Source organism: Aethina tumida, chromosome 1 (genome assembly GCF_024364675.1).
Source record: "Aethina tumida isolate Nest 87 chromosome 1, icAetTumi1.1, whole genome shotgun sequence".
Taxonomy (NCBI): Eukaryota; Metazoa; Arthropoda; class Insecta; order Coleoptera; family Nitidulidae; genus Aethina; species Aethina tumida.
Window position 1 is genome coordinate 49,355,433 of NC_065435.1, and position 17,621 is coordinate 49,373,053.

The 17,621-nt window shown below is 33.7% G+C and overlaps 1 protein-coding gene and 1 long non-coding RNA gene across 2 annotated transcripts in view; one reads left to right on the plus strand and one right to left on the minus strand.

Moving 5' to 3' along the window:
* The window catches only part of LOC109596000 (venom dipeptidyl peptidase 4), a 59,545-nt gene that overhangs the window by 5,744 nt on the left and 36,180 nt on the right, over positions 1 to 17,621 (minus strand). Inside the window, exons 5-10 of the mRNA XM_020011454.2 lie at positions 16,204 to 16,331; positions 15,687 to 15,898; positions 12,550 to 12,820; positions 8,215 to 8,338; positions 3,687 to 3,916; positions 1,557 to 1,906 (exon numbers count right to left, since the gene is read on the minus strand). Of these exons, the coding sequence (XP_019867013.2) occupies positions 1,557 to 1,906; positions 3,687 to 3,916; positions 8,215 to 8,338; positions 12,550 to 12,820; positions 15,687 to 15,898; positions 16,204 to 16,331 (1,315 nt within the window). The remainder of the gene's footprint in view (positions 1 to 1,556; positions 1,907 to 3,686; positions 3,917 to 8,214; positions 8,339 to 12,549; positions 12,821 to 15,686; positions 15,899 to 16,203; positions 16,332 to 17,621) is intronic.
* Positions 5,265 to 6,186, plus strand: LOC126265018 (uncharacterized). The gene is made up of 2 exons (XR_007547573.1): positions 5,265 to 5,434; positions 5,933 to 6,186. It is a non-coding gene; the product is annotated as an uncharacterized LOC126265018 (long non-coding RNA).

Genomic DNA, 17,621 nt, shown 5'->3' on the forward strand with positions numbered 1-17,621 from the left:
CAAATTGGTGATAGAATTTAAAAAAGCTTGGAGCTACTAACATTGGAAATGAAGCATAAAAATGTGATTCAGTAACGCCCACCGAGAATGGTGGTACAGGTAGGTAGGGACTGTGGATTAAGTGCCATCAATTTGAGTGGCGATATACTGAGGAATAAGAAACTTGGCTGGTGACCGAAGACTCGTGAATAAAGTAGCGAAGATATGAGGTGTTAGACAATTGCTACTAGATAGTGCTTGAGAAAAACCATCGTGAATTGAGTAGCAGTGGGTAAAAACAATAACTGAGGTGATGAAATAAAATACATGGAAAAATAAAGGAAATAGATGGGACTAGGCAGCCGTTAACGGAGTTAGCAAGCAAACTTATGGTGTCAATTGCTGCAAGGCAGTGCTTCGGAGAACCCCCCTTGAATTCAGTATCGGAGGGTAAAATGAAGTGCAATGAAAAGATTAAAGGTAAATTGGATAGAATCTGTAGCCGTCCCGTCTGGAGACAAAACGAGATTGTGAGACGAATTGGAAATAGATAAGGTAGAGCTGACGAGAAAGGGATTCCCCCCGCTGGTTTTTGGAGAGTTAGAGATGGGATGGCGTTCTTGTTGGTATGGGGTCGCTATGGTAGTGGTGTTGAGAGGGTGTTTGAAGCGTATGGCCAAAGGGCTGGCTCGCAGATGTCGGTTAATTCCGGTAAACATGTATTCGAGTAACCTCGCATCCGAGCCACTACCTTGTTGTTGTGTGGGAGCTTAAGTACCTGTCATGAACTGAGTAACGACGGGGAAAGCTAAAGGTGTCTCAACTCTGGTCTCTGAGAGTCTTAAGGGTCAATGTAAACTGGTACATATAGAAAATAGGAAAGTGGTACAAGGGTGGCTCATCGGATACAATAGGAAAACATTGACCAAGATCGGAAAGGTGCCCTATGGTGGCAGCTCGAGCACAAATAAAAGAATAAAGGGAACAACAAATGGGAAAAAGTGAACATTGAGATAAATAGAGTGGCAAAACTGTAAATTGAGTACAGAGAGAATGAGCTGAGAAGGTCTCGCTAATTTTAGAAGTGAGGTATAAGGAAGGATGGGTTTCCTTGAGGGCGATGCAACCTTTTTGTGATGATAGACAGACTTACAATTACAGCATCTACAGGAAGCCTGAATGTAAAAAATGTGCCATTTCGTCTACCAAATAATTAGAAAACAGCCCTGTCTTCTGGATTATCACCATGTTCAATAATTACAATTATAGCATTTTAAGGTACTAAACAACAAATAAATTAATAATGAACCGAATAAAATGTGTCCAAATCCACAAAATGGCTTTTATGGAAATAAACATTTTACAAGAAATGGAGTGTTGTTTATTTTTATGTCCTTTAAATATATAGAAAGTAAAATAAATTTAAAATACTGACAGTTTAGAGCTGCAAAAATTCAACTATTATTATTAGTTACAATAAAACACATTGAAAATATTTTTAAACTCAGTTAATCTAAGAAATTCAAAGAATTCACTTGAACAAAAGTCCAGTATAAATTGGATATACTTATACATACCTGGACCCAGACATTCCAAAACGTAGTACCCCGAGTTGGGACTAAATATAACATTATGATAAAGACAGGGCGGCTCTGAGGGCGGAGTTTTGACCTTCTTTGATTTTTTCCTGCGTGGCGGAGGTGTAGTCATGACGGCGTCCTCGTCGTCATCCTCCCAAACCTCCCTCGTCTTCACAATATACATGTTGTCGTCCAGGTTAAGGTAGGGTGGAGTTGTTGGTACGGGGTCGGGAACGCAAGTAAGACAAACTGGAGGAGGGAGGATTGCACCTGTTCGAGGCGGCACAGAAGTAACCCGATACAGATGCTGTTGTCCAGGTTTGCCCTCGGGAATTCCCAGAAAGTAACTGAAACAATAAAAAAAATAAACGTGCTATATAGTTATACAAATTTAATTTGTTAAATGGGAGTATTTTTCGAAGATATTCGAAAATATTAACACTAATTAGAAACTGCAACAGTCTGGGGGAGATATTTGTTCAGAAGTAATAAATTGTCTAATTGTTCTCTACATACAAGAAAAACATTGAACAGAAACATTTAATTTACTTTGTACAAAGTACGAGGATTGGCGTACACGCAAAAGTGTTTGCATTAGCTTTGTGGTGTTGCTTGTGCCAACACTGGCCTATTTCATTACCCACTTCTGTATGTTTTTATTAGCAACTACCTGCGATTCAAATTAAATGGGTTATCCAATTAAGAGTTTCAAGTGGTCCAAAATTCAACACGACGACATTCAAAACTAAACAATTAAAGCAAGTTTGCATTCTTCATTGAAACATCGATAATTAACAACAGAAAACAATGAGCTTTAGTTCAACATCAAATTCATCACCCATGTGACCTACCTTGCGGTACGCCAGTAGAGCTGTACCATGCTTGCCAACTAGCAACAAAAAAATAAATTAGTTTATTCCTAAAATTTCGTTCGGTTTAAATAAGTCCGTAAGATGACTACAAAGTTAATTAAGCATGTTGTTATGAATTTTGTGTAATTTTGGACCACCATACCTAAGAGGAAACGGCCGCAGCTAATTATTTATTAAGTTAATTGAATTTTTATTTGATGTTGCATTCGAGGCGTATAAAATAATATGAATTCCTGTTTCAGAAATTCAGTTCGTGCAACCGACTTCATTAACAATACGAAAAACAACAATTATGGAAATATTTCTGTACACAGAAAGTTTTTAATTTGCATGCGAGTTTTAACCAGATTAATTTGCAGGAAGCTGAGAATTAGAAAATTATAAAAAAATAAAAAAAGCGGACTCTCGGGCTATTGAAGTTTAAATTATTATTTGAAATGAGTTTGGGGAAATGTTTAATTTAATTGAAATCACCATTTCAAGCGTTAAGCTAACGGAAACAACAAAAATATAGATACGAATGAATCCATTTTAATGAGTTCCTCGCCTCAAGAGATCTTTAAGTTAAATTAATTATGCAAACACCTAAAACTTTAATCAAATATGTTACAGTGTTGAAATAAAAATTGTAACTTCAATAGCAGAAGAACTAGGCTTTTAAAGTTGACCAACAGAAATATGCCTTTGGCAAAGTTTAGTGGATGATGGTAAAGAACAATTATGCACCTCAATACGCTTTACTATTGGTCACTAGATATTGTGCAAAAACGTATTCCTATTAATCAACTTTAAGGACTTTTTGCTCTTCTATTATTGAAAAAATGTACCAAGGTGGTGTGTATATGGCTCAAACTATTTCTTGATTTAATTATTAATTTAACAAAATTCTGTTTGAATATTATTTAACACATATTTAATAAAACAACTTCAAAAATGTTGTATTTCCAATTAATTGATTGATTTCATCAATTTCAAGTATGTATTGTTAAAACCCAGACTTTCAAGCGAGTGAAATTTGAATTGTTATTCAAAAACTGTTTTTCAAATTTTAATATACAATTAAATTAATGTAAAATAAAAAGATTTAAATAAAAATTCCTTGCTCCATGTTAAATTAATTACGCAAATATCTGAAACATTTACAGAATTTTTAAATCGATCGAGGATTTTATCGAAAACGCCCCTGCGGCATTTGGAGCCTGCCATCTCCCTAATCGGGGCTAAACGAGAACGATGAAAAAAGAGTTTAACGTACATGACATCGTTGGAGTGATCCCACGTGAGTATCCTGGTGACCTCGTATCTGCCGTGAGTCAGCGGAATGATCCGTCTCTTGGGTATGTTGACGGAGACGGCGTGTCGAAAGTTGCCCGCAGGACCGTCCCTCACCGGTTCAATGGTGATGTAGTTGCTGCTGTCCGTTCCAAACACCGGACTATCGCCCATGTCCACCCAACCCTGCCCATCGCTGCTTATTCTTTGGGTCTGCAATCAAAGACGAGCATACGATCAACAGGTTTAGCCCTGACGCACCGACGCGTCCGTTCAATGTGCACCATAAAATTGAACAACGTTTCTTCGTCGAAACGAACCTGATTAACGGTTCAGCCACACGGCTAATTACGGCTAATTAGCTGCAGCCAGATACCTGCACAATAGTACGGCTTATCGATTATGTCGGAAATCATTCGTAAGCTGCGTTTAATCAAACAAAGCGGACAGAAATTGAAATTTCAACCTGTTGCAACCTGCACACATGCACGCGATGCACATTGATTAGACGATCGGTAAAACTGCGGGCATTAGTACGTTGAAAAACTAATTCGAAACGTGTATACAAATACGTGCACTAATTGGTCATGCGACTTTATTGTTTCGCGCCAGGCAAGAACTAATCTTTTATTCATCGGGACCGAGGCGGTCGGAATATACTTTTTAAAAGTAATTTTGCGAATGTGGAGGTCGTTGAGAACAAACTTTTCAACTGGGTCGTGTTTTCACCGGGCCAGAGTTGGAGAAATCGTTGAAGGAAAATAATGTGCATGAATAAATTTCATTTTTATTACTAACAATGTTGCGTTGCCTACCTTTGTATGTTTTATTTTGTTTGAGTACTGTTAGGAAATTGGGCCAGTTTATTTGCGGGTTTTCTGCTGAAGTCGAGTTTTTCCGTATTTTTTTTTTTTTCAAGCCAGATAATGGAATCGTTTTGAGTTAAATGCGTTTGTTTTAATTGAGCCATTTTCTTGGGGGCTTGCTCGATCCTCGTAAACTTCCTTCACTTTACTTATTGATTTAATTAGCCGGTAGTAAAACTTTATGGGTCGGTTCTTTTGAATACAGCGAGACATTTCGCTTGTGCCAATTCAATTCGTTTCTATCAGTTTCGAAGCCTGTTGAATTGGTAAAAGTTCAGCGCAAAACTCTATTTGAAGTTTCAGTGGAGTAAAGGCTACCGGCTTGGATGTATGAACACTTTTCCGATTTATATAAATACGTGGTTTCGTCTTTGATACATTTTCCGGTGAACGTCATCAACTTCTGTCTTATTGTAAAATACTGCACCACAAACGTGAAAAATATCCATTTGTTATTGTCAATAATTTATTGCAAATAAGGTGATTATTAAATATTATTTTATGACAGATTATTTATATCGTTTTATTTGTTATTTTTAATTCACATATAAATAATTTGTCTAGCTGTTGTTTATTAAGAAAATAGATGATAATGTGATGACACAAAATGCAAATTATTAAACTACGTCGAATCTTTCGAGACTAAATATTTAATTTATCTCTTTGAACAACAATCGGTCATAACAACAATTCGGAAAACTCGTTAGCAACTGATTCTATATTTACACCATTAACAAATTACAATTAAATTACTTTTTTGATTGTTTATCCCATTGAACACCTATATAAATGAAAATGTTATCGTCAAATTGTATTTAGTGTGAGCATAACTCTTTTTCTTCGTTAGAAAATGATTCAAATTGTGGTAAGTGAAGCGACTTCTTTAAATTGTAAGAAACCATATTGTATAATATATTGTTTTTGGGGTTTAGTGACCCACAAGATTAATTTCGTTGTTAAATTATATGCAGAAAATTGGGGGAGTGTAATTAAGAATAATACAAGAGAATTAATAGAGGTTTATGACAGATTTAATGATAAAATATTAACCATTTTTGTGGAGAGTAAAGTAATTTTGTTATTTTTTATCGTGAAAGGTGGCTCAACGATAAATTATTGTAATTTATCTTTCTTACTTACATAAAAATATGAAGCATTAATTTATTCAAAATTCATAAATAATAATACGTAGCAATATATTCTTTTTACATTCAAGACTCCACTTAAAGAAAAAACTTAAATATTTATGACTCTTTCGAGGACCATTGACGTATCTCGTCGTCGTAGTAAATAAATAAGATCAGGTTCGCCTCAGAGATACGACGTCGTGTTTTTAGAGTGTTAGAAATTCGTTTATTTTCAGGTAATCACGATCCTTTTGGCACTTTCGGCGGTGGAAGCAAAGAGGAAATTTACGAACGCCCATAGTGGAGTCGATATTGATGAATATCAGACTCCGACCGAATATCTCGACGTTCAGAGATTACCTCACATTGTGAAGGCAGAACCGTTTCGCATCCACGAGGAGTTTATTGATACAGATGAATTTGTGTTACGACGTCCCGTCGCCACTTAAAAGTTTATCTAATTACAATAATAAAATTAATTTTGGTTGAATGCCCTTTGTGTCATCACCTTGGACGACAAAAAAATAATGGAACCCGTTCAAAATGTCGTTAAAATGCAACGAACTTGTTGTAAAAGCTTAATAGAACAGTTCTCCTTTATCCGTAGTAATTTTCACACCTCTATTTACATTTCTATGGCGAGATCTAACGAATTTTAATTAGCGCACACGCACTAGCATGTTTGCAGCTGTTTTGCATTCGCAAATTTTACTGCCCTTAAGCAGGTACTAAATATTCATTATTCCAATTAAACTGGTATGTCTGGAGCTGTTTTAAAGGACATCACAGACGATAAATTAATCTGGAACGGCCTATAAGTAGCTTTTCTGTTTCAGTTGAGTGCAACTGGTGGAAGTGCAATTCCCCAAATAGAAATTTGATGTTCTTTTGTGTAGTTTTGTTGTCGCAGCAACAGGCTTGAACCGCTTTAATGAGTGTCGCTTTAAAATTGTTGTAATATGATACTCATAAGTGCGATACGTTTCAACGCTTTTGCAGCTCGTGAAAAATATGGAGCGACTTTAATTCATACAACAATATAGGGAGAAACATAATAAAAAGTAAAAAGGAAGTTATTTTCTACAGAATAATTTAACGAACTCGTCCTTTATTAGCATAATTTTACTCATTAGATGTTCATAGATGAAATAGAAGAATTTACATGTTATTAAGGAAGGTATTTTATGAAACAAATTGCATTTACGTGCGAGCATTACGGATGAATTTAGGTCAACTATTTAACAGATAACGATCTTAAATCGCTGTAAAAATGAAGCCCATTTTTAACCGAATTACTCGAACTTCCATATGGCAAAATATTCCCTTATAGATTTTTCAACGCGGTTGATGGTAATTTCATCGGGAGCTCACCATTTTCGACAAAACTTTTTATTTAAAACTACATGAATATTTATAACGTTCAAAACTGATTTTGAAATATTTAATTAAATCGTGTAACCGACCGTTTTTAAATTAAAGCTGGAACCACGTCGGGCAAATTGGGGAGCTTTTTGTTTTTATTTATCATCCGTCCGATTTTTCGTTTGGCTCCGGGGCATTATTAAAGAAATCAATGCAAGACCTTTCCCTTAATCTGATTTGATATACGTTTATCATTCGCCCATTCAAGCGAGTCAACAATGCTCAAGATCAAAAAATCTTTCGTTTTATTTGAGCGTATAAATCAAACTGACTAATCCATTTCCAACTCTGACATCGTTGAATTAATGGCGATCCTGAATCACTGTTTTAATAAACATTGGTCCAAAAATATCATCGCTCACTCACGGAGGAAAATGGAAATAAATAGAAAAATTAGTGGAATCGATAATAATAAGAGTGAAAAGTCTTATATACATAAATAAGGTGGCAAGAAGGACCAATTTCGAAATATTTTTCTTCACTCCGGGACTCAATTTGTTACACTTGCAGAACGTCAAACTGAAATAAAATATTATTTGCTCCAATTCACCTCGAATAAGCTGCCTACGGCCTTTAATATTAAATTCCTCGAAGAGAGCGTTTCCGTCTGCTGATAATACTAGAAAGGTAGTAAAATAAATTTTAAATAAAGTCTCTTATGAAAGATCAGAACGGTGTTATGTAAATATTTAAAGGCATATTGGAAAATCTCCCATTGAACTTCCGCCTTCGTCTATTTGCTACCTCCGTATATCACCGAATTAAAATTTATAAATTCGGGCTTCGGGAATGTGTGTTTTTAGAACACAAACACAGACACCTAGCAAAAAAATTTATATGCGATTTAGATGTGCACGTATATTAAATTTACGCAACAATTCCGATGAGCGAAAACGTACATGAAATTTTATTCCAGTCCGTGTGCGGGACAACGTTAAACGAACACTCCGCTAAATCGGCAAAACCAATTCGTTGTTTCCCATTTAGCGAAATTGGATTCATAAATACCGTGCCAATAAATATTTGAAGCGCTTTAATCTATGCGTGCACAACTCTCCGAGGTCGTTTTACAAAACAGACGGAATAAATAACTCACCTCCCTGCAATCCCATTTCGGGCTGGTACATATCGTAACCACGGATAAATTTTGCGGTCGGTTGAGCCACACTACGGATATTTCAGTCAGACTAATCCACGAGACTGCGGTGAAATAATAGTCCCTGCAAAACAGAAAAAACAAAACGAAACTTTTCAACGTATTTATTGACGAGCTTGTTAATCAATTGTCCGGGTGATTGCGGCCGGTTTTGCGGATGGTCATTTGCAACTAAACTTGCGCCGGACAATTGGGCCGGATAGTTTAATGGTTCGGAATTGGGGGACATTTCTCGTTTGTTTGCTTTGATGTGGGGCGCATAAAAAATTAACAGGGACACCGCAGGACACTTTGATAGAAGCCAAGTACACGTGCATTATTAACGGAAAAGAAAAAAACATGCATGCCGCTCGTAACATAATTCTCCAAAGTGAGATAAAACTTCGCTTAAGACATAAAGTTTTCCAAACTAAAATTGGAATATAACTCAACAACTTAACTCGTATAATCAAAAGTTTCTAAAACGCAATTCGTTAAAGATATTAATCCAAATAGTTTCATATTTCATTACGGCGGACGCTCCGGTTCAAATGAATAATGCAGTTTTCAATCTAATTTCATAAACCCGCTTGTAAAATTACTTTATTCTATTTGTGGTAAATGTAAATGAATTTATTGGACGGTGAATATTTGGACAAAGCAAGAAATAATCCGAGACAACAGAACAAAACATCTGTTTGGCTGAATGTGGATATCTATGTTAAATCCGTTTGTGACATTGAAAAGGGTCAACAAAACAGCAATACATAAGAGAAGATCTCAGACTATTCAATTTAAATTGTAAAATTGGCTTAGTGATATGAGTTACAAAAGCAAGTCCACATAATATACGAGGTCTGATCAGAAAACATGCCCCATCAATTTTAATTATACCCATTTGAAGGGGTAAATCAGATTGTCTCGTTATATGGCGCCAAATGTGAACAAGTTGCGGCTTGTAAGCCAACTCCCCATGAATAGCAATAGCGAGGTCGTATCACGGAAGAAGCTTATGAAATGTTAACATCATTGTATGACGACATCGTGTCAGCTTTGAAGCTTGTTTACAAGAAGTACGAATAGTTTAAAAGTGGGAATTAATCGGTTGAAGACGATTAACGGCCGGAACGTCCTTCGCCCCCAAAACTTTCCAACGTTCCAAGGGGAACGACTGGAAACTCCGAATATTAAAAGGGCTTACTGCAACGAAACAATATACGAAGAAAGACGAGAAAATAGGTCAACGGCTTCCCCCTTCATCACGACAACGAGCCATGCCATGCCTCACTTCTGATCTGCGTCGAAAAGAAACCCCTATCTGTCCACATCCGTCATACTCTCAGGATTCAGCATCATGAGACTTTTAGCTATTCATCAACATCATTGGGGGGAATCAATTTTGGAATAATTGATCAATTTAAAACTTCGTAATCAAATTATTCATCGTATTTTACTTTTTCTTACTGGCATAAAAAGGTCTAGTGAGTCAATCTTCAGTTTATGTTTGTATTATCGCACTGATATTTACCAGAAAAGCTATTGAAATGAAAAATATATAAATTACATGTTATTGGTAATATTAGTAAAATATACCTTTCCAGTCCGCGTAAATTAATACAGATATAGGTTTTTTCTCGCCGAGAATATAAGCAATAATTTACTTATTTCGTGTTTGTTCCTTTACGCCTTCGTATTTACGACTTTTGTTGTACTTTTCGCATTCCATAACTTTTCACCGCGTCCGCATTCCGGCTTTATGAATGTTGCAAGGAATTTTGCTGCATACACTATTTTCCAATTTAATTATATCATTACTACGGTCAGCAACGTCGAATGCACAGTTTTTGTTTAGATTTATCGTCTTTCGAAATCCGCAAAGTCATTTGTCTGACGGGGGAGGGGAAGGTTTTATCGGGGAAAAAATCGAATTAAAAATAACTAATTACTGCAGAAAACGCGGTGATTTATGAAACTACGGCGAACTAACCTAAACTCTGTTCAAACAATGTTAATGAGTGCAAGGGGCAACTCGAAGTAGTTGTAGGTACTTGAATAATTGGTTTTTAATTATGGCACGATAAGAATGCTATTCTCGTAAAAAGAAAAATCGTGACCTACAGCACAACTATGTGCATATAAAACAATCGAAGCAAATCGTTGGAAGTTTTTTTTAAAAAAATAGAGAGCAAAAGAAAAAAATTATCACGAGTAGGATCACGGTTTTTAGGACCGTTTCAAACTAGGGATTTACCAAATTAATTTATGTCGTATTTTTATTCATGGGAGTGTCAAATTTGATAAATAGGTACTATATTGGAATTGTGTGGAATGAGCACACTTAAGCATTGGAGAATTCTTATCACGCAACAACAAGTAACAGAAGAACGTGCCTTTTTCAGTGGTCGCGTGAAATATGTGGCAACGCGTCTCAAGCATGTAATGATTCAGTAATTCTTGCAGGGAATATTTCATTTTCGTTCTGTCTGCTTTAAGCTTTTTATTTCAAGTTACGCACGTTTTTCACCGTTTCTCAGCACTTGTACTTGTCGAGCTGTTATATCAACAATTGTCTATTCCAAAAGATATTTTTTTGTACATTTTTGTACTTAATTTGAATAATTTTAAGAAATTGATTATTTTTTTTAATCTCGATTTATTGAAAATTCGCTATGCCACTGTAAGATATCGTAATAGAACTCATGTGGTAGTTAATATTTTTGTCAGGAGTATTTCAATATTATTATTCAATTTATTTTTGACATTATACAAAATAATAGAATACTTTTTAAATTTACAAGAAATGAATTCGTTAAACATGGCAGAAAACATGAACTGATTTTATGCTAGATTTTTCAAAATTTAAGAATTAGTCAAGACCGTAAAATTCGAACGGAGTTTGCCAGAAATCAAGTTTGGACCTCATGCCTATGGAATTTAGTACCATGAAGATATGAGACTAAGTATAAGTTGTTTGGATCAGATGCTAGGCAAAATAGAAAGAAGCTAGTTGGAACGAGATACGTTTTTAAGTACCAAAAACCTGCAGTTAAACATAATGGTGGAAATATCATGGCATGGGGATGTTTTTTGGCATCTGGTACTGGTCCCATAGTACAAGTTGAAGACAAAATGAATGATTTTGTCTATAAAGATATCTCGGCAAATCACATCTGTCCTTTGCAGAAAATAATTTTGCCAAGATAACAACCCAAAACACACATACAAAATTGGTTTTTGGATCAGAGGGTGAACGTTCTCCCATTTCCCCTCACAGACTTAAATCCAATTGAATTATTCTATGACAACATTTGGAATTAAAAATCCGACAAGAAACATCAACATATGGCAAGATATACAAGAAGAATGGGCAAACATATATGTGGAAATGTGTCACAATCTTGACGACTCGATGAACAGACAACGTCGAGAAATTATTAAATAAAATTGTTTATTTAATTTATTTCGTGTGTATGATAAAGCAACAAATACATTTTTAATAAAAACATTTGTAAATAGGATGTTATAAAGTTTTTAAGAATTTTTCAAAAAAATTTACATGGAACGTCGATTTTCCAGCAAGATAATGATACGAAGCACACAGATAAAATTAAAAAAGACTTTTTGCTTCCAATAATGTAAATTTTACGAGTTTGCCAGCTTAAAGTCCCGATCTAAACCCCATAGAAAATCTATGGGACGTTAGTAAGTTATTAATATTATTTGGAATTTTGTTTTTAAGCAAAAGATTGTTTCTTCGATGAAAAGAAGATGTGAGGGGTAATAAAAATTAATGGATATGCTACTAAATATTAATAAAAAATATTAAAAACCTAGGTATTTTATTTTGTTGCTTTACTTTTGACTCCTTGTTTTATTTTATAATACTACAATCCTCATTCTTTTTATTTTAAATCAATTATAGGTAAATGATAAAAGGTATAGATAAAAATAGTTTTTAATTTCACATACTAATTTAAATAAGCAAATGTATTTAGAATTTTTTTCTCAAAAATAAATTTGTTGTTTTACATATGATTGGTACTGTATGTTCATGATTATTTTTGATTTAAATGTATTTTAATAGAAAATTAATTTTTTTGTTGTTATTCACATTCATAACTACAAAAATGTACAAATAAATAAAATAAAATGAGAAATAAATTAAAATTTATTCCATACTTTAACAACAAATAAATGAATTACTTTTTATTTTCATTATTTCAACAAAACGTAGCACGTGGTCCCGGTGTCCCAGTTTCAAAACTCATAAAAAACACCGAAGACTAAAGTTCTTACGTGTTTTGCAGCACAGCTGGAGGGATGACGGGTTTCATCTTGATGTTCGATGTGTCTGCGAGGTCGGCGATCGTGAGCGTAACCTGTGGATTTCTGGTTCCGGGTTTCGGATAACGCAGCGAACGTATATCGGGATAAAGTCGGCCATCGTTCGCCGATCCGTACCAGGGAAATCGCAGTTCCTCCACCAAACTGTCGTTAAACGATGCGAAAATCAACAGCAAGCCGTCCCGCGACATCCACAGGGCCGTATTCGATGCGAGGATTTCCTCTGAAATCAAAAAGTTTGTTTTGAACGTTGTTGTCACCGTCGATTGTGTGCCGGCGTATTTTTAACACGCCTCCGACGATCGACACATAATTCGTTTCTGAAACACGCTTTAAAATAGGACCGAATTTGTGGAAAATGTGTGGGAAAAGGTTATTTGTTCCGGAATTTCAGTCTCGCGCGGAGGAAACTGGCGTGGAACGAATATTAACGGCAGTCCGTCTCCAGACATACATAAAGCTGAGTTAGATTCAGGGATTTCCTCTCTGCAATGTGAACATTTCACCACCAGTAGGATGTGGGAGAAGTCATTTAATCTTTATTGCTACGTTGTGCGGATTCCCAGATGAAATGTATACAATCTAAAATATTTTAAATTATAGGTTTTTCAAGTCTATATCTAAATATGAAACATATTGCCATAAAAACTTATTACCGGAGTATCATTTTACATCGGAAGTCATAATATATATTCTATTTATCGTTTAAACAAATATTTATGCGGTATAATGCTGGACAATAATTTTTACTAGATATTTAAAACAAAATTCCATGAAAATATTGTCCACATAAACAGGATTCAACAGTTTTTTTCTAAATCGTTAAACGGTCATGCAGAAATGCACATATTTGTAACCGATAAAATCCAGAGAATAACTGCGGAATTAAAACTCTTTCAATTTGCACTACCGAATCTGTTCGGTGGCACTAATAAAAATTTTATTTCAGGGAGGGCTCATCAAAAACGATTTATATTTATCGGCATCGTAAGAGGGAGTAGATATTATATCTCAAAGTCTGGGATCGAACGCGACCCATAAATAGCAAGGTTAGTCCCCCACATGGCGCTTTTACGCCATCGTAAAATTATATTGTCGAGAAAATTAACGTTTGTGTACATCAAATACGACTACATGGTTACAATGGTAAAAGACACTGTTGATGGTCCAGTAATATGAAACCCTTTATTGTCTGGCCGCGACGTAGAAAATGTGGAAATATGGATCACTTTCAATAAACACAATACAAACAATATTATAAATATATTGTATGTATAGGATAGGTCACGTGAAATAAACTGTTTATAAATAGAAGTATTGTTGGAATATTGATTTGCTAATATATAATAATTAGGTGAGCGTTGTTTTTAACAATTATTTATCGATTTCAAAAGTTCATTCTTATTATTAATCGATTGAGAATTGTAGAGACTATTGAGACTATAAATATTTGATATTTAATATTTTATTATTAATTACCATTAATTAAAACGGTTAGAGTTTTACAATATTGCTGATTTTAACTTTTTTAAAATCGTAGTTAAAATTAAATTTTACGAATAATAAATTACTTATATGTTCAACTTTCAATGGATTAACTAAGAATGTAACCTTATTAAATCAGGATATAAATTAAGTACTCGTGAAATTTATTTCATATATTACTTAAATACAACTAAAAACTAATTATTATATTTTAAAATATAAATAAAATATAATAAAAATTATTATTAACTTAATAAAGATAGTATTCAACATATAATTATATGTTTTGTATAAAGATCAATAACTAACAGAATATATATAAATATAATAATTTTTTATTTCATTAAAACTATTATTAATTTCACGAGAAACTAATTTTACGAATAATCAGTTGTTTTATGTTCAACTCCCATTAAATTAATTTTGAATTTAACCTTATTAAATCTAAATTTAGGTACCTGTGAGCTTTGTGTCACATATAAATTAAATACGACTAAAAACTAATTATGTATTTCGAAGGCAAACCGGATTATTTTTCTTTATTGTCCTGAATATAATTAGCAAAATGAAAAGTGTCAGTAGGATCAAACCTTAATTGCTAAGTTGTTAATTTCATTTTGTTTAAATAGAACCGAGTTTTTATAAAACATAGTAAAACTTATTTTGGCTTAATAAAAATAACTAATAAATCTTATTATTTTTTATAAAATATAGTAAATTTTTTATGTAATAAACACATTTTTTAATTATTCAGTAGACAGCTCAATTACAAATAAAAAAATTAATTACTCTAAATAAAACTTTTATCTCAGTAAAACTGTGTGAAATATTAACTTCACAAGAAACTAATTTTATGAATAATCAATTATTAATACCTTCAACTCTCAATTGATTAATTTAGGATTTAACTTATTAAATCCGGATCTAAATTAATTTTAACTAGGTAATTCCAAAAATTAATTATTTTGGAGATAAACTGAATTATTATTTTTTGTTTTCCTTATAACTAATAAATTATTAGTAAAAAAGAAAAAGTCAGTGGCATGTGAATATTTATATCAAATTTTAATGGCCAATTAATTTGTTTAATTCATATTTTAAGTTTTTACAAAACATAATAAACATTATTTTTACTGTAATAATAACTAATAGATCAAATTAATTATTGTAATTAAAAAGTTCGATTGATTTCATTAAAAGTGTCCTTTCAATTACTAAGTTCATGAGAAGCTAATTTTATATATAATCAATTATTTAAATGTTGAACTCCCAATAGATTAAATTAGAATTTGACCTTATTATGTCGAGATCTAAATTTAGGTGCTTGCGAGCTTTATCTCACATATTAACTGAAAATAATTTCGTCGGAGGCAAACTGGATTATTATTTTTATTTTCCCTCACAATCAATAAATTATTAGTAAAAAGAAGAGCCAGTGGTATGTGAATATTGATTGCAAAACTTAATTGCCAAGTTATTAATTTTAACTCGAACTTCACGAAGAGATGATCCATTACCGTCGCAGTTACTTTCCTTCCCCAAAACTTAATACTTAATTCATATAAACCCCAATTCCCAACAGAAACACCCTAATTCGCCATTACCTTCGTAGAGCCAGTCGGGGACGCCGTGGCTCACGACGCCCGGCACCGCCGTGTACGTTATCCTGTAGCCCGTGTGGGAATTCGGCGTCTTCCTGTAGTATATGTCGTAGTCCTGGACCATAATCAAGCCGTGGCCCTTGGGCGCCCACTGCGCCAACAGTAGATACGGATGGTCGTCGCTTTCGGGCAACGGACGCAGCGGAAAATCGTTCCTGCAAATTTATAGACATTGATGCAATCCCGTCTGTACCACGGTGCAGCGGTATAATTAAACGGGAGGAGACAAACCATGTAGCAAATTGGGATTCGAGTGAATTGTCGAGATGTTTGGATACAAATTACGATCTTGTAAGTACACTACACACTAAATACTAATGGCTTCGAAATGTTGTGAACGTTTGTTTTATATATTTGACACGTGTCAAATTACTCCATTACATGGTTGACTAGATATTTGCTACGAGGCATGGAAGACTTAACATAAAAGGAAAAAAATATGTGATGAATCGTTACTCACCCGGTTTGTATATCGTATATCGTGTATTGAGCAAGATACGAGTGCCGAAACAGTTTCTGTACGTTCTGGGCCAACAACAAATACCTTTGGTCGGGCGATAATTGGAATCTTGCCGGATTCAGGCGTAGCTGCAATAAATTCATAAAATAAATTACCAGACACTACACAATACATCGACTAGAACTAATATTTAACCCCAAATGGTTTTCCGTGTCCGTGTAGTTTGTGCGGGGAAACAATCAACTTGAAATGTTTATTGGTTTCTATGCTGCTTGTGTCTTGCATGAATAGAAATGTGGCAATTTAGATTTTTGCTGTTGGTTAAATTATGTTGGAGATTAAAGTTTTTGACAGATATGAGAAAGGTTTGAAATTCTAAGTGAACTTTACGATACTAACATTGCTTGAGTGAATCGATGTAGCTTGTCTTCTTTTTGATTAAAATTTAAAAATTATTGAAAATGTTTCCGGATATTTGTCTATTATTTTCAATACACTGCACAACTTTTGAAGTGGATTATTTGAATTATCTAAATTAATTAAATATTTTCAGCATGTTTTATTTTGATCAGTAATATTATTGAGATGGGGAAGACAAATCATCGATGTTTGTCTTTTAACCAATGTGTTTTTAAATATACACAGTCAAAGTGTCTATGGAACACCCACAAAAATCGAATTAAATTAAATTAAAAAATAATTTAATTTATAAATTATAAAATAACATAACAGATTATGGAGACGTTACAATGAGTATAATGACATAAAATAAAGACATCCAGAAATAACAGCTCCCGAGATAAGACAAGAGTTTCTTAGGTGATTGATTGCTCTGTTTGTGATGTGATGAATTTTATAGGAGGTTCTTTGATCTTTAGGAGATGAATTAATATTAAAGGAAGTACCCATCTCTTTTTAATGGAAACCACTTTGAATGCAGTTCGATATCACTATAACATTATGTTAGCCTATTTAACCCATATGAATCCAAATTCCATTCTCGAGAATAACATAAGCGCCTTGCCTTGGCCAACAAACTCTTCAGACTTCAATCCATTAGAAAAAGTATAAGATGCTATAAGTAGGGTAGCCGTAAACAACCTGGGAGTTCCGTCCAGATATTAGTTTTTAATAAAAAAATAAACATGACATAGAGAGTGTTTTTATTATTTTAATTTTTGAAGGGATTATAACATCATTTTACAATACATTTTTTATTTAATTAGTACATTGTTGTTTTTCATTAATTAATTATATTTTCACATTTTTTTGTTCTATTACAATAATTTAAAAATTGTTAGGTGTTCTCTAAACACTTTAACTGTGTTTGAACATCACCACTGTTCTGTGCTTCAGTGAATGTGATGCTAAACAAGACAAAATTGGACTTTCACATTTATTTCTTCCAGTTTTTCAGT